The sequence below is a fragment of the Ranitomeya variabilis genome, chromosome 1 (genome assembly GCF_051348905.1).
Source record: "Ranitomeya variabilis isolate aRanVar5 chromosome 1, aRanVar5.hap1, whole genome shotgun sequence".
NCBI classification, from domain to species: Eukaryota; Metazoa; Chordata; class Amphibia; order Anura; family Dendrobatidae; genus Ranitomeya; species Ranitomeya variabilis.
The window spans coordinates 955821399-955849358 of record NC_135232.1 but is presented as its reverse complement, the minus strand read 5'-3'; the positions used below and the strand labels follow the sequence as shown (position 1 = coordinate 955849358).

Below are 27960 nucleotides of genomic sequence, written 5' to 3'. Positions count from 1 at the left end.
TTGAATCTATGCCACGAAGAATTGAGGCAGTTCTGAAGGCAAAAGGGGGTCCAACCCGTTACTAGCATGGTGTACCTAATAAAGTGGCCGGTGAGTGTATATACCGTATATATTAAATATATATATATATATATATATATATATACATACGGTACAGAACAAAAGTTTGGACACCTCATTTAAAGATTTTTCTGTATTTTCATGACTATGAAAATTGTACATTCACACTGAAGGCATCAAAACTATGAATTAACACATGTGGAATTATATACTTAACAAAAAACTGTGAAACAACTGAAAATATGTCTTATATTCTAGGTTCTTCAAAGTAGCCACCTTTTGCTTTGAAGACTGCTTTGCACACTCTTGGCATTGTCTTGATGAGCTTCAAGAGGTAGTCACTGGGAATGGTCTTCCAACAATCTTGAAGGAGTTCCCAGAGATGCTTAGCTCTTGTTGGCCCTTTTGCCTTCACTCTGTGGTCCAGCTCACCCCAAACCATCTCGATTGGGTTCAGGTCTGGTGACTGTGGAGGCCAGGTCATCTGGCGTAGCACCCCATCACTCTCCTTCTTGGTCAAATAGCCCTTACACAGCCTGGAGGTGTGTTTGGGGTCATTGTCCTGTTGAAAAATAAATTATGGTCCAACTAAACGCAAACCGGATGGAATATCATGCCGCTGCAAGATGCTGTGGTAGCCATGCTGGTTCAGTATGCCTTTAATTTTGAATAAATCCCCAACAGTGTCACCAGCAAAGCACCTCCACACCATCACACCTCCTCCATGCTTCACGGTAGGAACCAGGCATGTAGAGTCCATCTGTTCACCTTTTCTGCGTCACAAAGACACGGTGGTTGGAACCAAAGATCTCAAATTTGGACTCATCAGACCAAAGCACAGATTTCCACTGGTCTAATGTCCATTCCTTGTGTTCTTTAGCCCAAACAAATCTCTTCTGCTTGTTGCCTGTCCTTAGCAGTGGTTTCCTAGCAGCTATTTTACCATGAAGGCCTGCTGCACAAAGTCTCCTCTTAACAGTTGTTTTAGAGATGTGTCTGCTGCTAGAACTCTGTGTGGCATTGACCTGGTCTCTAATCTGAGCTGCTGTTAACCTGCGATTTCTGAGGCTGGTGACTCGGATAAACTTATCTTCATAAGCAGAGGTGACTCTTGGTCTTCCGTTCCTGGGGCGGTCTTCATGTGAGCCAGCTTCTTTGTAGCACTTGATGGGTTTTGCCACTGTACTTGGGGACACTTTCAAAGTTTTCCCAATGTTTCTTACTGACTGACCTTCATTTCTTAAAGTAATGACGGCCACTCGTTTTTCTTTACTTAGCTGTTTTTTTCTTGCCATAATACAAATTCTAACAGTCTATTCAGTAGGACTATCAGCTATGTATCCACCAGACTTCTGCACAACAGAACCAATTGTCTCAACCCCATTTACAAGGCATGAAATCCCACTTATTAAACCTGACAGGGCACGCCTGTGAAGTGAAAACCTTTCCCGGTGACTACCTCTTGAAGCTCATCAAGAGAATGCCAAGAGTGTGCAAAGCAGTCATCCAAGCAAAAGGTGGCTACTTTGAAGAACCTAGAATATAAGGCATAATTTCAGTTGTTTCACACTTTTTTGTTAGGTATATAATTCCACATGTGTTAATTCATAGCTTTGATCCTTTCAGTGTGAATGTACAATTTAAATACAGAAAAATCTTTAAATGAAAAGGTGTGTCCAAACGTTTGGTCTGTACTGTATATATATAATATATACACACATATGGTTCCTCTGCCTATTATAGAGGTACCTTTTCAGTGTATTGCTATTGATCTGCTAGTGCCCATTTTAAAGTCAGCCCATGGCCACTATCACATATTCGTGGTAGTACACTATGCTACTCTTTACCTGGAGACAATTCCATTTTGTCGCATCTTGGCTAAACGTATTGCCCAGGAGTGGTTGGCCACCTTGGGCTACCTAAGGAGATCCTTACAGATCAGACTTCTTTTATGTGTATGCCTTTCCGTGTGAAATTGAACACAGAGACTAGAGCAAAGCCATTACCACACCCTTGAGTTATACGGTGATGCAGTCGCCAACGGAAACTGACTGATACAAACGTTCCAGCTGCAAACCGGATGATAAAGTTTAGATTTATTTTGTAAGTTGGCAAATAAAAACACTTATGTTGAACTTTCTTGGGTCACTGCCTCATTACAGCATGGACGTGAAAGCTGCAGCCTTACAATACTGGATCTTCACCTCTTTAAGACTAGGTTTTATAAGCTCTAAATGTTCAATTTTTTTTTTACTTTTTAAAGTGAGGTCAAATCCTTTTGCCGAGATGCTGTATGATGTGACAGGTCCAGGATGCTCCCCTTACTAAAGGATGCACTGATCATTCTTTGTCATTGCTAAATAGTCAAAACCACATGCCCATATCACCTAATGCATAAGAAACAGGAAGGACCTAAATATAAGGTGCATCTATAGAATTGAAGATCTTGCTCCCTAGAATATGTTATCAATATCATATTGGTGTGCATCTGATACCTGGCACCGCCACTGCTCAGCTAATACCTGGAGCTGTGGCCGAGCTTCAGTGTATGGGGCTCTGTAGTGGCTGTTGTAGAGTACTGCAGCTCTGCTCCCATTGAACAGCTTGTGATCTCTCCTCGTTTTTCCTGCTGCTCCGGTCCTCTCAGCGTGTTTTCTGCAGCTCTGCACTGCTAGGCGCAGCAGGCGCTTTTTAGTGACGTCATTGCGCCCACTGCGCTGAGATGTCAGACAGATGAGAATGACAGAGGAGGGAGCGTCAGCTCACTCTCCCTCCTCCATCATTGCTTTCAACTGTATTGGCATCCAGTGTGCTGATACAGTTGAAAGTGTGATGCTGGCTCGAGGCACCAAGCCACCCCCGACAAACTGGCCCCATAGAGGCTGTGTGGACTTGCCGCCATTGGCGTTGCGCCACTGTCTGTACTACTGCTCTTGTGAATAGCAACTACACAGAGTATGGCACCATGGTGTTACATCTACGTACACTGTGATGTTTCACCGACCATAGCTCATGAATGGTGGGGATGCTGGGTGTCTGACTCTTATCCATTTGATTTTGATGACCGTGTCATTTTGTTATATTTGCATACATAATTACAATGACCGGTTTCATCTATATATCAGTAAGCAATAATGCTTTTTTTGCTCTGTATCCTCTGTAATTAATAAAGGACTTTTGTAGCCACAGGGTGATTGCCACAGTTCTTTCTATTTTTGCGCTATGTTTAGATAAGACAACATCACACCATTCACAATAGGTAAGTGATGGACGCTGCCTACCTGTTCCCCTGCACCTGCAGAATAGCCTTTGCTCAGGTCACACACAATATTTTCCTATAGAGTCAGATTCAGTTTAAGGCTAAATGTTTCTAGGCACCATTTGGCTATAAAGCTTATTTCTGAATGCTATGTACTCATAATCAGGAAATAGTAGCATTTTGGATACAGCATATTTTTGCTGCGTCCAAAACTCTGCGTTCTAATCACGCATGTAAATACTCATGTGTTCAGTGAGCCATGCGGATTTGCCACATCTAATGAATGGCTATGGGTGAAACTATGGAGCGGAGTGTAACGTCTCCACTGCAGACAATTGACATGCGGCTCCTAACCCTGCACCGTGGGTGAGTTTACACAGCGGTAAATACAAGTGGGCATGGGATTTCTATAAATCCTATCCACCGTGCTTCTATTGTAGAATGCAGTGTTTTGGAAGCATCGCAGGTGAGCTACACCCAAACCGCTGCTCTTCCTGATTGTGGGCACATAGATTTTCTTTTTTTTAAATGACTAAGGCTATTTCAGAATGGGCGTATAATTCAAATATTGAAGGGAACCTTTCACCTCCAAAGAACACTTTACCTGCTGATATAGTGGTATCTGCAGGTAAATAACACTAAGGGTATGTGCACACGTTCAGGTTTTTTCGTGTTTTTTTCACGATAAAAACGCTATAAAAACTCATAAAAAATGCATGCATTATGCATCGTATCATTTAGAATGCATTCTGCAATTTTTGTGCACATGATGTGTTTTTTTCCGCGAAAAAAACGCATCGCGGTAAAAAAAGCAGCATGTTCATTAATTTTGCGTTTTTTTCACGTTTTTCCCGCTATTCTATGCATTGGGAAAAAACGCATAAAAAACGCAGTAAAATCACAGTAAAAACGCATGCGGATTTCTGGCAGAAATGTCCGGTTTTTGTCAGGAAAATGTCTGCCAGAAATCCTGATGTGTGCACATAGCCTTAAACCATACCTGGTCGGATTACTGGAAGAGCGACTATAGGGAGAAAATAAAGTTACATTTTTCCTGCAGCCACTCTCTTCCAGTCATTGGGGCGGTGCAGAGAGCAGTTACAGTTACCGCTCACGACACAGTGGACAATCAAAGTGTGGGGTAATGATTACAGCATGCTCATTGTGTAGGAAGTGGTGACTGTAACTGTTCCCAACACTGACCTAAAAACTGGAAGCAAGCCAGCGGTAGGGAGAATAAAACTTTGTTTTCCAGTATGCCAAGTAGCTATTACTTTTAATTTTACCTTCAGGTTACCCCTATATCAGCAGGTAAATAGTGTTTTTGAATGTTCCCTTTAAAATAAGATTTCTTTACGTCCAGCTAAAAAGTGAGAAAGCTCATGAGTTCAAGTGTATTCTTCAGCCACACTGTCAATATGATAACTTCAGCTTGTACTGAGCTGTGTTAGATCTCAGCAAGGATCGGGACAGAGAGTGAGATTTAGTTTTCTTTATGGACTATGCATGCATTCTGACCAAGATTTTCCAATTAAGTATACCTACTTCAACGAGTCTGAAAGATCTACGGTATTTATAATGTGTACAGTTAATATTGTAAAATCTGGTGACAGCAATAAAGGGTAGTTTTCTGGTTTGAGGAAAATTATCAATGAATTCTCAATACTTTAGCTACTATAATTTCATCTTTATAGAATTGTTATAGAAGCTGAAACCTTCAAAAAAAGAACCTCAAAAGGCCATAATACATATAAATCAAATTGTAGAGAAAGAGGGAGATTGTAAATGAAGGGGATTTTCAGTATACAGTTGATTGTAAGTACTGCTCTAATGAACCAGAAAATCACTTTTTATTTTTCACTGTAATACATATGTAAAGATTTTCATTTTTGCCACGTAAGCTTGAAGTCATAAGCTTTTCTGGTCCCATAAGAACATATTTGATAATTCTTTTTAGCTGTTGTGGCTGTAGATTTCTTACTTGAATATGGTCTGCATTGTGACTTTGAGGAATAAAAAGTTAATATTTTATTAAATTGATTCCACCATCAGGTCCACCAGCACCAAGACAGAGGAGAGACTTTCCAGTGTCAGCTCTGCCCTTTCACCTCTTCACGACATTTCAGCCTGAAGCTTCACATGCGCTGCCACCAGCACTTTCTTCGGGCTGAAGCCAAGGTGAAGGAAGAGCCAAGTGATACTGACAATAAGGGATCACCTTTTAATAATTCGTTGGGCAGCCACGATGAAGGGAGTGCTTCACCGACGCCAAGCTATCTGCTTCCCGAAAACTTAAGTCAGATCAATTCTTCAGCTGTGAGTTCCCTACAGATCAAGGAAGAACCTAAAGACGACTGTCCGTCCATGATGCCCTTCCCTGAGAGACCTAACAGCAACAGCAGCATGAAGCTGAAAGATGCTTTGGACTTTGTTACATGTCCATCATCCCTTTTTAGTCAGGATATCTCTGTCAAAATGGCTTCGGATTTTCTGATGAAGTTATCAGGTATGAAGCATCATTTCTTCTCATCTAGTCTAAATTGTCCTTTCAAATAAGTGAGAGAAGTCAGAGCGAGGTCAAACTTTGGGGAATTTTATGATTTACTCGTAGAGACAGTGGTATTTTTCTATTCCGCTGTAGTGGTCATTTTTACAAAAGTGACAACCACGTTGATTAACACATTATCACATTTAAGTAGGCTTCTTGGCAATCGAGTGTTACTTTATTTCTAGAACATACCAACAAGTCAGTTCAAAAGTGACACCAACAACAACATATGACGGCTCTTCATGTTTACTTAAAAAAAAAATGGCCAAAACAACCAAGCAGAATAAATAATATTGTTTACATGGAAAACCCTGCAAAATTGGTGGCATTGGGTCAGACCAACCACTGTTTTGACACAGTCTTCAGGTCCAGTAGAAGAAAAAGGCCTATAACCTTGCCATTTACAGATTTACCTACTGTATACCTTAGGCCACAAAATAATAAAGAGGGCTAAAAATAATATAGTCTATCCAAAAATGTCAATACAATCCTATACAAAGAGACTGTACTGCTATAAAGAATACTAAAATCTTTATCAATTCATAATTACATTGAAAAATTCCAATAAAAGTACTTAAAATACAAGTAGAGGATAACATGCATAGGAATGTCATAATCGCCACGGTGTCCCTTGAGTTTACTTTGTTGACACACTCTTGTAGAGTTCTACGTTCTTCTGGGAGTGAGGGAAATAAAGCTAAATACAATATACCTGATCCTGAACATTTTTATACCTGGCCAGAAGTTGAAATCAAGGGTTTAAAATGCATGAACACAATGTTACTAAACTACGGTACTCTTGTAACAAAGAGTTTTGTGCTTTATGGTCGCCTGAACCAGATATTAAGTGCTGCAAGGTAAACATTATGATATGAAGATGTCTGTTCAGGGAATTACTAGCAATAGACTTCTTGCCATCTTAACTGCCCCACATTTTAATTTCCAAATACCAGAACCTGATCTCCTATTTAGAGATATATATATATAATTTATGTTTTTCAAGTCTGTTCTGTGTCTTTATAGCATGTGCATTTATCTTTGATAGTTGTTGGGGCAACAGCATTTTACCTGCATACAATAAAAGATGCATTTTATGAATTAAAGGAGTTGTCCATGCATCTAAAATCCTTGGGATATGTCATGAATATTAGATTGGGGATAGTCAGACCACTGATCAGCTGTTATTAGCTCTGGCGGCAGATGCATGTAATCACATTGAGAGAAGCTTCTCTGTACAGCCCCATTCCTTGTATAGCGACCTCCTCCAAGGACTGCACGTTGGCTCGTCTTCTCTTGAATAAGGGCTCATTTACAGTTGTCGGTAGCGGTGGCTAACATTGAACAGGGCAGCTTTGTTTGATACTTTCATCTGGTTGCTGTCAAAGCTGATATGTCACTGATCTGATATTGATGATGTATGATAAGAATAAGTAGTCCGTACCACTTTTGTAATTTGCTTTATTTCACAATGCCCTACACTTTTCCATATCTAGCTAATCCCAAATGTGTTTTTACTGCACTTCCTGTAATGTTTCGTTTGAGATGAGTGTGGAAAGTGACATCACAGGAGGCTGGGGCTGCACTCATTCCCTGCAGTGTACATCGCCCCTCCTGGAACAGGATGTCACACGCAGCACTGCAGTTACTCACTAGTTTCTCTCATTGTCGCCCTCCAAAGATGTCCTGGATCACAGGTGATGGTTTCTGTGAGAGATGCGAGTGCAGTGCTGGCACTCTGCTTCTATCTTCGCCGCCACTGTAGCTTCAGTGAAAGAAGTCACTGCATATAGCAGAAATCACGGTCTCCTTTGAAGCCCAGCCATAGGCAGAGTTTCAAAGGAGCTCCGTAATGACAGCCACAGGGGTTATCAGCTGACCCCCGGCTGTTCTGACAACCCATTGGTGACCCGCGAATATGTTACGGGTGCGCCGATGGGCGGATAAAATGACGTGCACTCAAGTCTGCGCTTGTTAAATGCTGCTGTCACAGATTGGGAACAGCATTTAACAACCTAACAATTATTAATACTGTTGGCAGCAGGTCCTGGTGTAATATTCACTGTGAGAGCCCGCTCCATGCACCCTCTTCCGACATGCACTGTGCATGTATGGCGGACGTCCTGAAGGCTTTAAAGGGGTACTCCCATCTCCAAAATTATATCCAAATATGTAATAGGTGTAATCTTAATAATATTAGCAAATACTTCCAATTAGAAATGTAGTATAGTTTTTCTGATTAGCTATGTCAATTACCCAATGTACAGGGCATTGTAGTAGCTCAAGTATACAGAGTGGGCCATTTATATCGATTCACCTAAATAAAATGGGAATGGTTGGTGATATCAACTTCCTGTTTGTGGCCTCAGTATATGAGAGGGGGAAAACTTTTCAAGATGGGTGGTGACCATGGCGGCCATTTTGAAGTTGGCCAATTTGGATCCAACTTTATTTTTTCCAATAGGAAGAGGGTCATGTGACACATCAAACTTATTGAGAATTTCACAAGATAAACAATGGCGTTCTTGGTTTTAACGTAACTTTATTCTTTCATGAGTTATTTACAAGTTTATGACCACTTATAAAATGTGTTCAAAGTGCTGCCCATTGTGTTGGATTGTCAATGCAACCCTCTCCTCCCACTCTTGACACACTGATAGCAACACCGCAGAAGAAATGCTAGCACAGGCTTCCAGTATCCATTGTTTCAGATGCTGCACATCTCGTATCTTCACAGCATAAACAATTGCCTTCTGATCACCCCAAAGATAAAAGTCTAAGGGGGTCAGATCGGGAGACCTTGGTGGCCATTCAACTGGCCCACGACGACCAATCCACTTTCCAGGAAACTGTTAATGTAGGAATGCTCGGACCTGACACCCATAATGTGGTGCACCCGATAATCAGGTGTCCGGCATTGGGGCTGTTTGTGTCGCGGCTGTGTGACAGTCACTACACATGCATGGAGAGCCTGTGTGTTGTGACTGTCACACAGCCGCGACACATGCAGCTGCGGCTCGGAACAGCTGATTAGCGGGAGCCCTCCAGGCATCTGGGTTCCTGCTGCAGCTTCTTCGATAAGCGCTATAGCAGCGGTTCTCAACCTGGGGGTCGCGACCCCGAGGGGGGTCGAACGACCAAAACACAGGGGTCGCCACCTCTCTCACCTCCCCATCCACCTTCCCCCGTATGCCTGGACTGCTAGCTTTACTCCCGGCATAGCTTTGGGATCCCCGCAGGAAAATGAATCGATCGCGCATCGGATCTAGGGAGATACCAACTTCCGACGTCCCCCCTTCTTGTTTGGTGCAGCCAGGACAGATCCGGAATCTGTGGCATGTATCTGGCAACGGAATCCAGGGATGCAGGAAGAACGCGGCTGCCGGCATCGGTAATCGGCTTGAAGGGCTGCGGAAGAGCACGCCATAAAGGAGCCGTTCGGTACCCAGCAGTGATCCGCCGCCATCACTGTGTTCAGGGGCGTAACTACCGCGGTCGCCATTGCGACCGGGCCCCGCAGGTCAGGGGCCCCGGGCCGGCAGGTCTGAGCAGGGCCGGGCTGGCCATCGGGCACTTCTGGCAAATGCCAGTAGTGGGCCGCTGCACTGTTCCTCCCCCGGAACCCCCCCGGAACCCCCCCCCCCCCCCCAGTGCCGCCGCCGCATTTAACTATATCGGCGTCTATGACACCGGTATAGTTCAATGCAATGATGAAAGAGAGAGCGTCACCTGACGCCCCCCCCTTCCATCATTCCCCGCTCTGCCTCTGACACTGCGGGTGCGCGATTACGTCATATCATCGCGCACCTGCAGTGTCCTGGGCAGACTTCAGCCGCCAGGAGCAGCGCGGGCAAAAGGAAAGGTGAGGAGAGTTTTTTTTTTTCTTTTTAAACGGACTGTGGGGCCATTATCGGGGGGGGGGGGGGGGAGATGAATGAGATGTGGGCTGTGCTCTATATACCACTGTGCTGGCTGTGCTGGATATACCACTGTGCGGGCTGTGCTGGATATACCCCTGTGCGGGCTCTGCTGGATATACCCCTGTGCGGGCTCTGCTGGATATACCACTGTGCGGGCTGTGCTGTATATACCACTGTGAGGGCTGTGCTCTATATACCCCTGTGAGGGCTGTGCTCTATATACCCCTGTGCGGGCTCTGCTGGATATACCCCTGTGCGGGCTGTGCTGGATATACCCCTGTGCGGGCTGTGCTGGATATACCCCTGTGCGGGCTGTGCTGGATATACCCCTGTGCGGGCTGTGCTGGATATACCCCTGTGCGGGCTGTGCTGGATATACCCCTGTGAGGGCTGTGCTCTATATACCCCTGTGCGGGCTGTGCTGGATATACCCCTGTGCGGGCTCTGCTGGATATACCCCTGTGAGGGCTGTGCTCTATATACCACTGTGCGGGCTGTGCTGGATATACCCCAGTGCGGGCTCTGCTGGATATACCCCTGTGCGGGCTGTGCTCTATATACCACTGTGCGGGCTGTGCTGGATATACCACTGTGAGGGCTGTGCTCTATATACCACTGTGCGGGCTGTGCTGGATATACCCCTGTGCGGGCTCTGCTGGATATACCCCTGTGCGGGCTCTGCTGGATATACCCCTGTGCGGGCTCTGCTGGATATACCCCTGTGCGGGCTCTGCTGGATATACCCCTGTGAGGGCTGTGCTCTATATACCCCTGTGCGGGCTCTGCTGGATATACCCCTGTGCGGGCTCTGCTGGATATACCCCTGTGCGGGCTCTGCTGGATATACCCCTGTGCGGGCTGTGCTGGATATACCCCTGTGCGGGCTGTGCTGGATATACCCCTGTGCGGGCTGTGCTGGATATACCCCTGTGCGGGCTGTGCTGGATATACCCCTGTGCGGGCTGTGCTGGATATACCCCTGTGCGGGCTGTGCTGGATATACCCCTGTGCGGGCTGTGCTGGATATACCACTGTGCGGGCTGTGCTCTATATACCACTGTGCTGGCTCTGCTGGATATACCCCTGTGCGGGCTCTGCTGGATATACCACTGTGCGGGCTGTGCTGTATATACCACTGTGAGGGCTGTGCTGTATATACCACTGTGCGGGCTGTGCTGTATATACCACTGTGCGGGCTGTGCTCTATATACCCCTGTGAGGGCTGTGCTCTATATACCCCTGTGCAGGCTCTGCTGGATATACCCCTGTGCGGGCTGTGCTGGATATACCCCTGTGCGGGCTGTGCTGGATATACCCCTGTGCGGGCTGTGCTGGATATACCCCTGTGCGGGCTGTGCTGGATATACCCCTGTGCGGGCTGTGCTGGATATACCCCTGTGCGGGCTGTGCTGGATATACCCCTGTGCGGGCTGTGCTGGATATACCCCTGTGCGGTCTCTGCTGGATATACCCCTGTGCGGGCTGTGCTCTATATACCATTGTGCGGGCTGTGCTGGATATACCACTGTGAGGGCTGTGCTCTATATACCACTGTGCGGGCTGTGCTGGATATACCCCTGTGCGGGCTCTGCTGGATATACCCCTGTGCGGGCTCTGCTGGATATACCCCTGTGCGGGCTCTGCTGGATATACCCCTGTGCGGGCTCTGCTGGATATACCCCTGTGCGGGCTCTGCTGGATATACCCCTGTGCGGGCTCTGCTGGATATACCTCTGTGAGGGCTGTGCTCTATATACCCCTGTGCGGGCTCTGCTGGATATACCCCTGTGCGGGCTCTGCTGGATATACCCCTGTGCGGGCTGTGCTGGATATACCCCTGTGCGGGCTCTGCTGGATATACCCCTGTGCGGGCTGTGCTGGATATACCCCTGTGCGGGCTGTGCTGGATATACCCCTGTGCGGGCTGTGCTGGATATACCCCTGTGCGGGCTGTGCTGGATATACCCCTGTGCGGGCTGTGCTGGATATACCCCTGTGCGGGCTCTGCTGGATATACCACTGTGAGGGCTGTGCTCTATATACCTCTGTGCGGGCTGTGCTGGATATACCCCTGTGCTGGCTGTGCTGTATATACCACTGTGAGGGCTGTGCTGTATATACCCCTGTGCGGGCTCTGCTGGACATACCCCTGTGCTGGATATACCAATGTGAATCATAACTAATAAAATTACAGTTTTAAAGTAGCCACCAAAATTATTGCGGGGTCACGGCATTAGAAAGGTTGAGAACCACTGCGCTATAGGTTGCCGAATAAGGAGGGAGCCAACGATGCTCGCTCATCTCTAGTCTGCATGTCACAATTTAGACAGCATTTACTTGCTAAATATGAGATCTCTAATTCCCTACCGCATTTCTTTACGTTTTCTTCTGAATTATGACAATGAATATTAGTTTGTTTGACAATATCCAGAACGGAGTTGTCCAAAATTTAAATACAAAAATGCTATTAAATTACTAACTGCAATAGCTAAGCAGCTTCAATGGTCCCTATTTACTTTATTTAAAGAATTTGGCCTCTATTTTTTTTTTTTATTGCTGGCCATCAATAACTGATCATCTGACACCCGGCACCACAGATAACCAGCTGTCACCGCAGACGACGGCTGCCAGAACACAGTAGCTCCATCAAAACCACAGTGACTGCAGCTAGATACGGCAATTCCACCCCTGACTCCTATTAGTATGGGGTGGATCTACAGTACCAGCCGCGGCCTCTATAGAAATGAGGCAGCATCCGAGAATTTCCTGCCAGGTGATGCACCCCCATCGATCAGATAATGATGGCCTATCCTAAAGATAGGCCAGCAATATAAAAAAAAGTAGTAGCCAACCCTTTTAAGCAATTACATCACATGTATTTGTTTGTCTGCGTCACTCACTGGGATGTATGGCTTCAGCAATGTTAGCCAAGACAAGTAGGGACCACTGGACTGGCTGTATTGGTGCGACTAGAGAGTTTGCTGGTGAGGAATTTATTTTTTTTTTTATCATTTTCCCTACTTTTATTAGGGGGCTTTATTATTATTATTTTTTTTAAAATATTATCCAATCCTTCTAATAATATGGAGAAAAGAATGCACATTCTTACAGTGCTTAAAAAGAGTAATACATGCATATAAAATGGAAATGCTTGTTACACTTCAAATTGGGCATCATAAAATCCAATGACCATTCTGCTGCTTTATACACCCCATCGTCAGGAGACAAAGGCCAGCCGGCCAGGGACGGGTCACTAAAACTTTGTTACATTACTGCTACACCATAGATCTGTGAATAATAGTCTCTCTGCTCCGAGCTAGATCATCGTCCAGCTATGTAATATCCCCCATCTCTCTTACATTTACCCTTTGACCAACCATATTCCAGCAAATTACTGAAATTATGAGCTGGCAGAGTTTAGTCGGCAAAGCTACAGAGCAGTAATGAATTCACATTTATAGTTAAAATAAATCTATTTTGGTGTTTTGAAATTGAACTGTATTTTTTTTTTGTACTTGTGATGATTACAAATACCATTAGAAGCCCCGAGAGATTGGCAGCGCTGTTAAATGGATGGTAATTGGCTGGTGAAAAATACAAGCTGCGTTTTACTAAATGTCATAGCCAGATGACTTGTAGTTGAAAATATTACAGTATATTGTTCTCTGCATTTTTCTGTAATGCCTTCCAATGTGTTCCTGGAAAAGCTTTGTGTTCTCATGTCCCTTGATCCTTGCTCCTTAGAGAGAGCGGCGCTTTTGACCTTTGAATGCAGGCGGGAGAGGAATCAGTGCTTAGAAAGATCACATTTTAAACGGAGTTAGAAAAAAAGTCAGAGAAAAGGAGGTAACTGTCGAGATGATGAACCGTGATTAGATAGTGCCCTTAATTGTTTGACATTTTCTGCAGGAAAAATACCATCTTTTCTAGGTCCTGGGCAAACAGAACTATTGTCTCCATAATATTATCGTATAAGGGGACAGACATAGGAAGTTTATTAATGTTCTTTTAGTGTTAGCGCAAAGTAGCTGTTTTACATTTTTGTTTTGTTTGCTTCTGTTGCCATGCCATCTCTACTAAGGAAGATCCAAACATACGGCTCTGGCAAAAATTAAGAGACCACTGCAAAATGCTCAGTTTGTCTGATTTTTCTCTTTATAGGGATAGTTTTCAGTAAAATGTAAATTGTTCTTTTATTCTATAAAATTCTGACATGTCTCCGAATTTCCAAGAAATACATTTTGTATTTATTTTCTGACCAAGAAAAATGTCAACATTTTTTAAAAAAAAACCTGTGCATTCAGACCTCAAATAATGCAAAGAAAACAAGTTCATAATCATTTAGAAACAACAATACTAATGTTTTAACTCCGGAAGAGTTCAGAAATCAATATTTTATGGAATAACCATGATTCTTAATCACAGCTTTCATGCGTCTTGGCAAAAATGTAAGCAGTTCTTCTTTGTTTGGTGGCTTGTGACTATCCACCATCCTCTTGATTACATCCCAGAGGCTTTCAATGGAGTTCAGGTCTGGACTGCCCATGACATGGTTTTGATGTGGTAGTCTCTTAACCCCTTAACGACCGCCGATACGCCTTTTAACGGCGGCCGCTAAGGGTACTTAAACCACAGCGCCGTTAATTAACGGCGCTGTGGAAAAAGTGAATAGCGCCCCCCAGAGTCGGATTTTCTCTGGGGTCTCGGTTGCCGAGGGTAGCCGAGACCCCAGAGAACATGATTCGGGGTTTTTTTACCGACCCCCGAGTTGCGATCGCCGGTAATTAACCGTTTACCGGCGATCGCAACAAAAAAAAAAAAAACGCGATTTGCCGTTTAATTTCTCTGTCCTCCGATGTGATCGCACATCGGAGGACAGAGAAATGTGGTCCCCGATGGCCCCCAATAGCCCCCCAATACTTACCTACCTCCCCCGGTGCTCCTCGTGTCTCCCCATGGGCGCCGCCATCTTTTTTCCGGGAAAAAATGGCGGGCGCACGCGCAGTGCGCCCGCCGCCCGGCACCCGGATGTTCTTTGGGGTCTCGGCTGCCGGGGGTAGCCGAGACCCCAAAGAACATGATCGGGGTCGATTTGCACCGACCCCTGCTTTGCGATCGCCGGTAATTAACAGTTTACCGGCGACCGCAAAAAAAAAAAAAAAAAAAGCGATCAGTTATTTCTCTGTCCTCTGATGTGATCGCACATCAGAGGACAGAGAAATAGGGGGATTCGGGGACCCTATCATACTCACCCGGGGTCCCTGGGTCCTCTTCTGTCTTCTCCTGCCAGCCGGCTTTTTCATCATGGCGGGCGCATGCGCAGTGCGCCCGCCATCTGCTGCCATCTGCCGGCCGGCAGGAGAAGACAAGTTGGGGCTAAAATTAGGGTTAGGGTTAGGGTTAGGGTTAGAGTTAGGGTTAGGGTTAGAGTTAGGGTTAGGGTTGGGGCTAAATTTAGGGTTAGGGCTATGGTTAGGGTTAGCTACTTTCACACTAGCGTTTTTTGGCTTCCGTCGCAATGCGTCGTTGGAGAAAAAACGCATCCTGCAAAAGTGCTTGCAGGATGCGTTTTTTCTCCATTGGCTTGCATTAGCGACGCATTGCGACGGATTGCCACATGTCGCATCCGTCGTGCGACGGATGCGTCGTGCTTCGGCGGACCGTCGACACAAAAAAACTACATGTAACTTTTTTGTGCGACGTGTCCCACATATTTCAGTGCCACGTGCCACGTATTTAAGTGACACGTGCCACGTATCAAAGTGCCACGTGCCACATATTTCAGTGCCACGTATCAAAGTGCCACGTGCCACGTATCAAAGTGCCACGTGCCACGTATCAAAGTGCCACGTGCCACGTATCAAAGTGCCACGTGCCACATATTTCAGTGCCACGTGCCACGTATCAAAGTGCCACGTGCCACGTATCAAAGTGCCACGTGCCACATCTTTCAGTGCCACGTGCCACGTATTTAAGAGACACGTGCCACGTATCAAAGTGCCACGTGCCACATATTTCAGTGCCACGTGCCACGTATTTAAGTGACACGTGCCACGTATCAAAGTGCCACGTGCCACGTATTTCAGTGCCACGTATCAAAGTGCCACGTATCAAAGTGCCACGTGCCACGTATCAAAGTGCCACGTGCCACGTATCAAAGTGCCACGTGCCACATATTTCAGTGCCACGTATCAAAGTGCCACGTGCCACGTATCAAAGTGCCACGTGCCACATCTTTCAGTGCCACGTGCCACGTATTTAAGTGACACGTGCCACGTATCAAAGTGCCACGTATCACGTATTTCAGTGCCACGTATTTAAGTGACACGTATCACGTATAAGTGCCACGTGTCACGTATTTAATTGCCACATATTTAAGTGCCACGTATCAAGATTTTCCATGGAGAACAGACACATCCAGAGATATGTCTGCTCTCCACGGCTGCAGCAACACACTGACAGGAGCCATAGTTCCTGTCGGTGTGTCACTGCGCATGCGCGAGCGAGTTTACCGGCGGTCATTGACCCCGGCACTCTCGCTTAACGGCAGTGCTGCGTGGGAAAGTTCAACGCAGCTGTACTGCTGTTAACCGAGACGCCGGAGTCATTGAACTCCGGAACAGTACGCGATACACTGCTAGGAGCTTCGCTCCTGGCAGTGTATCGCCGGAGAGCAGCCGATCGGCGTGGGACACTCGTTTTATGGATTCTGCGGACAGGGAGTATGAATTTGGTTTATTATTTTTGGATTTTTTCCTGGAGGATCGAGGGCTTCGCCTACAAGTGTGCTGTTGGTGAGTATATACTCTGTGTTATATGTTGTATGTACTGTGTGTCATGTATGTGTATTGTGTGTAGGTGTTTTGTGTAACTTTACAATTGTGCTAAGTCGCCGGACACAGGGACAACTCTCCCATCCTAATACCGGATGGGAGTAGTAGTCCCATACGGCGACTTAGCACAATGGTGGCACTAGCGTCGCATGGGGACACACACACGCACACACACGCACACACACGCACACACACACACACACAGAAGGACTCCATGCTGCTTCACTGGGGGGCGGGGGCTTCCCTCTTCCTGTCCGACGTCACGTCCGGTCCTGGGTGTCAACCCCTCCGTACAAAGACGCCGACACCCAGGACAAAGGCGCTGTGTGTGGAAGGTAATATGGGGCCCTAGGGGGATACGCAGACACGCCGCTGCGTAAAGAATTGACATGTCAATTCTTTTTACGCCGGCGTGTTTGCAGACAAAAGCGCCGCGTTTTTTTGCGGTGTGTCTGAACGGCAAAGTGAATTTCTCATTCACTTTGCCGGCAGACGAAAATGACATTGCGCATTTTTGAAAAGCGCCCGCAAAATAGCGCTCAAAAATGCGCTATGTCTGAAAGTAGCCTAAGGCTTCTTTCACACTTGCGTCGGTACGGGGCGGTCGCAATGCGTCGGCCCGATGTACCGACGCACGTTGTGAAAATTGTGCACAACGTGGGCAGCGGATGCAGTTTTTCAACGCATCCGCTGCCCAGTCTATGTCCTGGGGAGGAGGGGGCAGAGTTACGGCCACGCATCCGCGGAAATGGCGGACGCGACGTACAAAAAAAAGGTTACATTGAACTTTTTTTGTGACGACGGGGGCTAAAGTTATGGTTAGGGTTGGGGCTAAAGTTAGGGTTGGGGCTAAAGTTAGGGTTAGAGTTGGGATTAGGGTTAGGGTTTGGATTAGGGTTGGGATTAGTGTTACGTTTGGGATTAGGGTTGGGATTAGGGTTAGGGTTGGGATTAGGGTTAGGGGTGTGTTGGATTTAGGGTTTTGATTAGGGTTATGGTTAGGGTTGAGATTAGGGCTGTTTTGGGGTTAGGGTTGTGATTATCGTTAGGGTTGTGATTAGGATTATGGATCGGGTTGAGATTAGGGTTAGGGCTGTGTTGGGGTGAGGGTTGGAGTTAGAATTGGGGGGTTTCCACTGTTTAGGTACATCAGGGGGTCTCCAAACACGACAGCCAATTTTGCGCTAAAAAAGTCAAATGGTACTCCCTCCCTTCTGAGCTCTGCCGTGCGCCCAAACAGTGGTTTACCCCCACATATGGGGCATCAGCGTACTCGGGATAAATTGGACAACAACTTTTGGGGTCCAATTTCTCCTGTTACCCTTGTGAAAATAAAAACTTGGGGGCTAAAAATCTTTTTTGTTGGAAAAAAATATATTTTTTTATTTTCACTACTCTGCATTATAAATTTCTCTGAAGCACTTGAGCTTTCAAAGTTCTCACCACATATCTAGATAAGTTCCTTAGGGGGTCTAGTTTCCAAAATTTGGTCACTTGTGGGGGTTTCTACTGTTTAGGTACATTAGGGGTCTGCAAACGCAACATAACGCCCGCAGACAATTCTATCAAAGTCTGCATTGCAAAATGGCGCTCCTTCCCTTCCGAGCTCTGCCGTGCGCCCAAACAGTGGTTTACCCCCACATATGGGGTACCAGCATACTCAGGACAAATTGGACAACAACTTTTGGGGTCCAATTTCTCTTGTTACCCTTGTGAAAATAAAAATTTGGGGGCTAAAAAAATCTTTTTTGTGGGAAAAAAAATATTTTTTATTTTCACTACTCTGCATTATAAACTTCTGTGAAGCACTTGGGCATTCAAAGTTCTCACCACATATCTAGATAAGTTCCTTGGGGGGTCTATTTTCCAAAATGGGGTCACTTGTTGGGGGTTTCTACTGTTTAGGTACATTAGGGGTCTGCAAAGGCAACATAACGCCCGCAGACAATTCTATCAAAGTCTGCATTCCAAAATGGCACTCCTTCCCTTCCGAGCTCTGCCATGCGCCCAAACAGTGGTTTACCCCCACATATGGGGTACCAGCATACTCAGGACAAATTGGACAACAACTTTTGGGGTCCAATTTCTCTTGTTACCCTTGTGAAAATAAAAACTTGGGGGCTAAAAAATCTTTATTGTTAAAAAATATATATTTTTTATTTTCACGACTCTGCATTATAAACTTCTGTGATGCACTTGGGCATTCAAAGTTCTCACTACACATCTAGATAAGTTCCATGGGGGGTCTAGTTTCCAAAATGGGGTCACTTTTGGGGGGTTTCTGCTGTTTAGGCACATCAGGGGCTCTCCAAACGCGACATGGCGTCCGATCTCAATTCCAGTCAATTTTGCATTGAAAAGTCAAATGGCGCTCCTTTGCTTCCGAGCTCAGCCATGCGCCCAAACAGTGGTTTACCCCCACATATGGGGTGTCGGCGTACTCAAGACAAATTGTACAACAGCTTCTGGGGTCCATTTTCTCCTGTTACCCTTGGTAAAATAAAAATTTGGAGGCAAAAAGATCATTTTTGTAGAAAAAATGCGATTTTTTTATTTTCACGGCTCTACGTTATAAACTTCTGTGAAGCACCTGGGGGTTTAAAGTGCTCACCACACATCTAGATAAGTTCCTTAAGGGGTCTAGTTTCCAAAATGGTGTCATATGTGGGGGGTCTCTACTGTTTAGGCACATCAGCGGCTCTCCAAACGTGACATGGCGTCCGATCTCAATTCCAGCCAATTCTACATTGAAAAAGTAAAACGACACTCCTTCTCTTCCAAGCTCTGCGGTGCGCCCAAACAGTGGTTTACCCCCATATATGGGGTATCGACGTACTCAGGAGAAATTGCACAACAACTTTTGTGGTCTAATTTCTCCTGTTACCCTTGTGAAAATAAAAATTTGGGGGCAAAAAGATCATTTTTGTAGAAAAAATGAGATTTTTTATTTTCACGGCTCTACGTTATAAACTTCTGTGAAGCACTTGGGGGTTCAAAGTGCTCACCACACATCTAGATAAGTTCCTTGGGGGGTCTAGTTTCCAAAATGGTATCACTTGTGGGGGGTTTCCACTGTTTAGGCACATCAGGGACTCTCCAAACGCGACATGGCATCCGATCTCAATTCCAGCCAATTCTGCATTGAAAAAGTCAAACGGTGCTCCTTCACTTCCAAGCTCTGCGGTGCGCCCAAACAGTGGTTTACCTCCACATATGGGGTATCGACGTACTCAGGAGAAATTGCACAACAACTTTTGTGGTCTAATTTCTCCTGTTACCCTTGTGAAAATAAAAATTTTGGGGCAAAAAGATCATTTTTGTAGAAAAAATGAGATTTTTTATTTTCACGGCTCTACGTTATAAACTTCTGTGAAGCACTTGGGGGTTCAAAGTGCTCACCACACATCTAGATAAGTTCCTTGGGGGGTCTAGTTTCCAAAATGGTATCACTTGTGGGGGGTTTCCACTGTTTAGGCACATCAGGGACTCTCCAAACGCGACATGGCATCCGATCTCAATTCCAGCCAATTCTGCATTGAAAAAGTCAAACGGTGCTCCTTCACTTCCAAGCTCTGCGGTGCGCCCAAACAGTGGTTTACCTCCACATATGGGGTATCGACGTACTCAGGAGAAATTGCACAACAACTTTTGTGGTCTAATTTCTCCTGTTACCCTTGTGAAAATAAGAATTTGTGGGCGAAAAAATCATTTTTGTGAAAACAAATGCGATTTTTTATTTTCACGGCTCTACGTTATAAACTTCTGTGAAGCACTTGGGGGTTCAAAGTGCTCACCACACATCTAGATAAGTTCCTTGGGGGGTCTAGTTTCCAAAATGGTGTCACTTGTGGGGGGTTTCCACTGTTTAGGCACATTAGGGGCTCTCCAAACGCGACATGGCGTCCGATCTCAATTCCAGCCAATTCTGCATTGAAACAGTCAAACGGCACTCCTTCACTTCCAAGCTCTGCGGTGCGCCCAAACAGTGGTTTACCTCCACATATGGGGTATCGGCGTACTCAGGAAAAATTGCACAACAAAATTTGTGGTTAAATTTCTGTTTTTACACTTGTGAAAATTAAAAAAAATGGTTCTGAAGTAAAATGTTTGCAAAAAAAAGTAAAATGTTAATTTTTTTCTTCCACATTGTTTTAGTTCCTGTGAAGTACGTAAAGGGTTAATAAACTTCTTGAATGTGGTTTTGAGCAGCTTGAGGGGTGCAGTTTTTAGAATGGTGTCACACTTGGTTATTTTCTATCATATAGACCCCTCAAAATCACTTCAAAGGTGATGTGGTCCCTAAAAAAAACATGGTGTTGTAAAAATGAGAAATTGCTGGTCAACTTTTAACCCTTATAACTCCCTAACAAAAAAAAAAATTGTTTCCAAAATTGTGCTGATGTAAAGTAGACATGTGAGAAATGTTATTTATTAACTATTTTTTGTGACATATCTCTCTGATTTAAGGGCATAAAAATACAAAGTTTGAAAATTGCAAAATTTTAAAAATTTTCGCCATATTTCCATTTTTTTCATAAATAATCGCAAGTAATATCGAAGAAATGTTACCACTAACTTGAAGTACAACATGTCACGAAAAAACAATCTCAGAATCAGCGGGATCCGATAAAGCGTTCCAGAGTTATAACCTCATAAAGTGACACTGGTCAGAATTGTAAAAATTGGCTCGGTCATTAAGTACCAAATTGGCTCTGTCACTAAGGGGTTAATTTTTGCCAGAGCTGTAGCTTTTCATCGCCAATGGACTTGTTGGATATTATTCAGTGAGGGGAGTGACCCTGCAATATGATTGTCAGAATATAGTACTTTAAAATAGAGTGTTGTGGTAGATGTGGTCCTCTGAAGTGCTGGTTTCAATAAGTCATGTTTTTTTTTTCTTTTGTCCTCCCCACCTCCTTTTCCTTCCCATTCTTTCTCCTGTCTTCTTTTTGTTCCTGTAGCACACATATACCGTAATTATTTGGTTCTGGTAATAGTTTATATTAACACTGTATCAAACTGATTATACTTATATTCTAATGTTTAACAATAACTTATTATTAACAACGCCAAGTTTTTTATTGTTATAATTGAATGTAATTGGAATGTTCTGTTTTCATATCAATGTTGTTAAAAACAAATTCAAATAAACAAAAAAAAAACAAAAAAGATCCAGACATGGCGGCCTTACAGGAATGTAGATTCCTGGCATAATCTTTACCTTCCCATAGGCATACTATAGGCAGTATTTCATTTCAGGAATCCGTCCCTTTCTTGTACATGGGCTGTGTAAGGTTTTGCAGATCTTTTCACATTTGAGAGAATAGAGCGGAGTTGCACCAGTGTGGGTATTCACAGTTGTGCTTCTAATTCGCTATGTTTTTCCTCATGTGCAGGTATTGCAGCACCTGGACCTTAGGTATCCATGGTTACGACCACTAGCAACTAGCTAACTGTCACAATATCTGTGGTCGTAACCATGGATACCTAAGGTCCTGCAATGCCTGCACATGAGGAAAGAGACTTCAGAAGAGCAAATCAGAAAAACTATACTACATTTCTAATTGGAGCTATTTAATAATCATATTATTGTTATTATTACACTTACTACAAATTGAGATGGGATGTTGGAAATACTCCTTTAAAGGAGGAAATGCTAGGAGATTATATATATTTTGCAAGTTTTCCCACCCACAAAGAGTGGAGAGGTCTGTAATTTTTCTTGTAGGTACACCTCAACTGTGAGAGGCGGGATCTTACAAAAAAAAAAATCCAGAAAATCACATTGTATGATTTTTACATAACTAATTAAAGGGCACCTGTCACCCCGTTTTTTCAGTATGAGATAAAAATACTGTTAAATAGGGCCTGAGCTGTGCATTACAACAGTGTATTTTGTGGACCCCGATTCCCCACCTATGCTGCCAAAATACGTTACCAAAGTAGCCGTTTTCGCCTGTCAATCAGGCTGGTCTGGTCAAAAGGGCGTGGTGTCTTCCCCCAGATCTTGCTTAGTTTTCCGTTGGTGGTGTAGTGGTTTGCGCATGCCCAAGGTCCCGAATCCACTGCACAGGGGAGTTAAAAGAGCGCGATGTGCACTATTTCATTGGTGATCGGTGGGGGCGGCCATCTTCCTTTGGCCGCGCGTGCGCAGAAGCAGCGCTCTGCTGACCGTGGCTTCAGGAAAATGGCCGCGGGATGCCGCGCGTGCGCAGATGGAGATCGCGGCGGCCATTTTCCTGAAGCCGAGATGCGAACTCTGCTTCAGGAAAATGGCCGCCGCGATCTCCATCTGCGCACACGCGGCATCCCGCGGCCATTTTCCTGAAGCCGCGGCCAGCAGAGCGCCGCTTCTGCGCACGCGCGGCCAAAGGAAGATGGCCGCCCCCACCGATCACCAATGAAATAGCACACATCGCGCTCTTTTAACTCCTCTGTGCAGTGGATTCGGGACCTTGGACATGCGCAAACCACTACGCCACCAACGGAAAACTAAGCAAGATCTGGGGGAAGACACCACGCCCTTTTGACCAGACCAGCCTGATTGACAGGCGAAAACGGCTACTTTGGTAACGTATTTTCGGCAGCATAGGTGGGGAATCGGGGTCCACAAAATACACTGTTGTAATGCACAGCTCAGGCCCTATTTAACAGTATTTTTATCTCATAGTGAAAAAACGGGGTGACAGGTGCCCTTTAATTTGCATTTTATTGTATGAAACAAGTATTTGATACAATAGAAAAACAGAACTTCATACTTGGTACAGAAACCTTTGTTTGCAATTACAGAGGTCAGATGTTTCCTGTAGTCCTTGACCAAGTTTGCACACACTGCAGCAGGAATTTTGGCCCACTCATCCATACAAATCTTCTCCATATTTTTCAGGTTTCAGGGCTGTCACTGGGCAATATTGAATTTCAACTCCTTACAAAGATTTTCTATTGATCAGGTCTGGAGACTGTGGCTAGGCCACTCCAGGACCTTGAAATGTTGCTTACGGAGCCACTCCTTAGTTGCCCTAGCTGTGTGTTTCTGATCATTGTCATGCTGGAAGACCTAGCCATGACCCATCTTCAATGCTTTTATTAAAGGGAAGGAGGTTTCTGGCTAAAATCTCGCAATACATGACCCCATCCATACTCCCTTCATTATGGTCCAGTCCCCTTTGCAGAATACCCCCCAAAGTATGATGTTTCCCCCACCGTGCTTCACAGTTGGGATGATGTTCTTGGGGTTGTAATCATACTTCTTTTTCCTCCAAACACAACTAGTGGAGTTCTTACCAAAAAGTCCTATTTTGGTCTCATCTGACCACATGACCGTCTCCCGTGCCTCCTCTGGATCATAGGTGAACTTCAAACGGCTCTGGATATGTGCTGGTGTGAGCAATGGGACCTTGCATGCCCTGCGGTATTTAAATCCATGACTGCTTAGTGTGCAATGCTTTAAGGTATGTGCACACGTATTCTTGTCCACTGCGGATTTTTCCGCAGCAGATTTGATAAATCTTCAGGGCAAAAACGCTGGTTTTTTTGCTGCAGATTTATTGCAGATTTAACACGGTTTTTCTGTGGTTTTCACTGCGGTTTTACAACTGCGGTTTTCCATAGGAGCAGCTGTAAAACCCCTGTGGAATCCACAGAAAGAAGTGACATGCTGCGGAATGTAAAACGCTGCTTTTCCGTGCAGTTTTTTTCGCAGCATATGCACAGCGTTTTTGGTTTCCCATAGGTTTACATTGAACTGTAATCTGCAGCGTTTTCCGCATTGTGTGCACATACCCTTAGAATGTGGTCCCAGCTCTCTTCAGGTCACTGACCAGGTCCTCCCGTGTATTTGTGGGCTTTTGGCCTTTCTCAGAAATATCCTTACCCCACCAGGTGAGATCTTGCATGGATCTCCCAACCAAGGAAGATTGACAGACCTCTTGTGCTTCTTCCATTTTCTAATAATTATGCCAACAGTTGCTGCCTTCTCACCAAGCTGCTTGCCTATTGTCCTGTAGCCCATTCCAGCCTTGTACAGGTCTACAATATTGTCCCTAGTGTCATTAGACAGCTCTTTGGTCTTGGCCATGGTGGAGAGGTTAGAGTGTGATTGATTGTGTGTGGACAGGTGTCTTTTATACAGTTAACAAGTTAAAACAGGTGCAATTAATGCAGGTAATGAGTGCAGAGTAGGAGGTCTTTTTAAAGAAAAACTAACAGGTCTGTGAGAACCAGAATTTTTGCTGGTCGGTCGGTGAGCAAGTTCTTTTCATTCAATAAAATGCAAATTAATTATGTAAAAATCATATAATGTGATTTTCTGGATTTTATTTTAAAATTCTCACAGTTGAAGTGTACCTACGATAAAAATTACAGTCCTCTCCACTCTTTGTAGATGGGAACACTTGCAAACTCGGCAGTATGTCACATATTTTCCCAACTGTGTGTGTGTGTATGTATGTATGTATATATATATATATATATATATTTGTCTATGTATATATTGTTATCATATACCCCTCAGCATTTCTTTCCTTAATAAGTAGATTAATATACCGTATATATGTGTGTGCGTGTATATATATATGTGTGTGTGTGTGTGTGTATATATATATATATATATATATATATATATATATATATATATATATATATATATAATCTAATATATAAAGCTGAATGTGTGTATGTATGTGTGTATGTATGTCCGGGATTGGCATCTGAACCGTCGCAGCTACAGGCACAAAATTTTGCACAGTCACACGTCTGGACCCCGAGAGCGTCATAGGCTATGTTGTGAGGTGAAATTTTAACCCCGCGCTTTCCAATTTTGCCCCTATCTACATAATGGGGAAAAAGTGAAAGGAAAAGTGTTGGAGGCGTCGCAGCTACAGGCACAAAATTTTGCACAGTCACACGTCTGGACCCCGAGAGCGTCAAAGCTATGTTGTGAGGTGAAATTTTAACCCCGCGCTTTCCAATTCACCAAACAATTTTGCCCCTATCTACATAATGGGGAAAAAATGAAAGGAAAAGTGTTGGAGGCAAATTAACAGCTGCCAGATGTGAACAAGGGGGACTTAAAGAGTGAGAGCGATGGCGCCAAAGAGTATATACTGTACAGTTGCTAAGGTGGGGCCCCGACATGGGATCATCACCACACCACCACGGGGATATGAACACACACACAAAATGCGCCACACACTACCACGTGCTTGAACACATATACCACCCTCAGCGCACATTTCACCACACATACACCAACCTCGCCACATAAAAGTCGAAACACAAAAGTCGCCGCTCAAAACTCACCACGCGCAAAACTCTCCACATGCAAAACTCGCCACACGTGCAAAACTCACCTCATGGAAAACTCGCCACACGCAAAACTTGCACACGCGGAAAAATTGCCACATGCACAAAAGTTGCAACACATGCAAAAGTTGCCTCACACAAAACTTGCACATACTCAAAAGGCACCACACATAAAACTCGCCACGCGCAAAACTCGCCATGCACAATACTTGCTGCAAACAACTTGCTACACTAACCTGTCACATGCAACTCAACACACAAAAAGTTGCTACACGCATGTCGCCACACAAAACTCATCTCACAAAAGTCGCTACATGCATGTCGCCACACGCAACTCAACACACACAACTTGACACACGAAACTCGCCCTAAAAGACACACAAGTCTGGTATTATCCTTCAAAAATAAAAATCTGATTAATAAGCAGACAAACTACAAGAGCAACAAATGTACCATATAGGAATCCGGCAGCTGTCAGTCACATGACCTGTCTATTATGTGTATGTGTGAGCTAATACATACTGCCAGGGGGTGGGCTTACTGTTGGCTGGGGATTTATCAGGCTGCCAATTTAGCTTACAAATACTGAGGTAAAGATACTGACCAAATAAGGTGTGAACAAGGTCTAATACAGGAGGAGATGACATACAGATATATACTATATACAGGAGGAGATGACACACAGGTATATACTATTTACAGGGGAGATGACACACGGGTATATACTATATAGAGGAGGAGATGACACACAGATATATACTATATACAGGAGAGATGACACACAGGTATATACTATATAGAGGAGGAGATGACATACAGGTACATACTACATACAGCAGGAGATGACATACAGGTATATACTATATACAGAAGGAGATGACACAGGTATATACTATATACAGGAGCAGATTACCTACAGGTATATAGTATATACATGAGGAGATGACATACAGGTATATGCTATGTATAGGAGATGACGACATACAGGTATATACTATATACAGGAGGAGATGACACACAGATATATACTATATATAGGTGAGATGACACACAGGTATATACTATATACAGGAGGAGATTTACAATCTCCATGCTTTTCTCATGGTCAACTTTATGTGGCCTGTTCAAGAGTTGGAACAGCCAAAAATCTGTTTGTCTTTGCACCTGAAGGAAAAACTAAGAATGTTGTTTATCAAAAGGCTCTCGAATAAGTAGTAGAAGATTACTTCACATTACTTGGCCAATTTAGTTAAATCTGTGTGGAATATCTCTGGTGTTGAAATATATGTTGCAAAATGCTTCTATTAGCTTAGTTTTTGCCTTTTAATAATTATATTTCTGTCTATTTGTTTTGTGGTTTTTTTGTGCAGAATACATTTTTGTTAACACATTCTATTTTGCTAACAGCAGTTATTACCCCGGGCGAAGCCGGGTAGTACAGCTAGTATATATATATATATATATATATATATATATATATATATATATATATACATATATACATACTATATAGAGAGAAAGAGATATACACACACATCTTCTATTGTAAAGTACCAAACAAAATGCAGCAGCCCAATAATATATAGTACTCCTTTTAGATGTTTGTGATACCTAATTATTGGATTGCCAGTCTATATGTGCGTCACAGTGATTGTCACCATGATCCTGAAATATAGTAAACCACAAGAAAGGAATTGAAATCACATTGGTCTTGAGAATCTGTACAATGGTGAACTACAAAAGGTCACAGCCAGCTGTCAGAATGAACTCTATACATCAGATTGCACAGTGAGAAATCTATTGAAATACTGATATGCCAAGAGACACATGCAAATGTGTTTCATTTATGCAAAAGGCCTAGCCATTTCATGGTGACTTACGAAAGGTCCCTGCACCTGACCTATAAGCTTTGTTGCCTAGCAACGTGATATAAAGTCACAGGGGTTGAAGGATGTATCTGTAATATTTTCTTCACTTAGATGCAGCATTTGGATGGTAATGGAAACGTGTCCACTTATCTTTCATGCGAAAGAAGCTTTT

At 44.2% G+C, this 27960-nt stretch overlaps 1 protein-coding gene across 2 annotated transcripts in view; it reads left to right on the top strand.

Annotated features, from left to right (window-relative positions):
* Positions 1 to 27960, top strand: part of ZNF827 (zinc finger protein 827) — a 299492-nt gene that overhangs the window by 114622 nt on the left and 156910 nt on the right. For both annotated transcript variants that reach the window (XM_077279284.1, XM_077279285.1), the window contains exon 4: positions 5372 to 5825. In XM_077279284.1, the coding sequence (XP_077135399.1) occupies positions 5372 to 5825 (454 nt within the window). The remainder of the gene's footprint in view (positions 1 to 5371; positions 5826 to 27960) is intronic.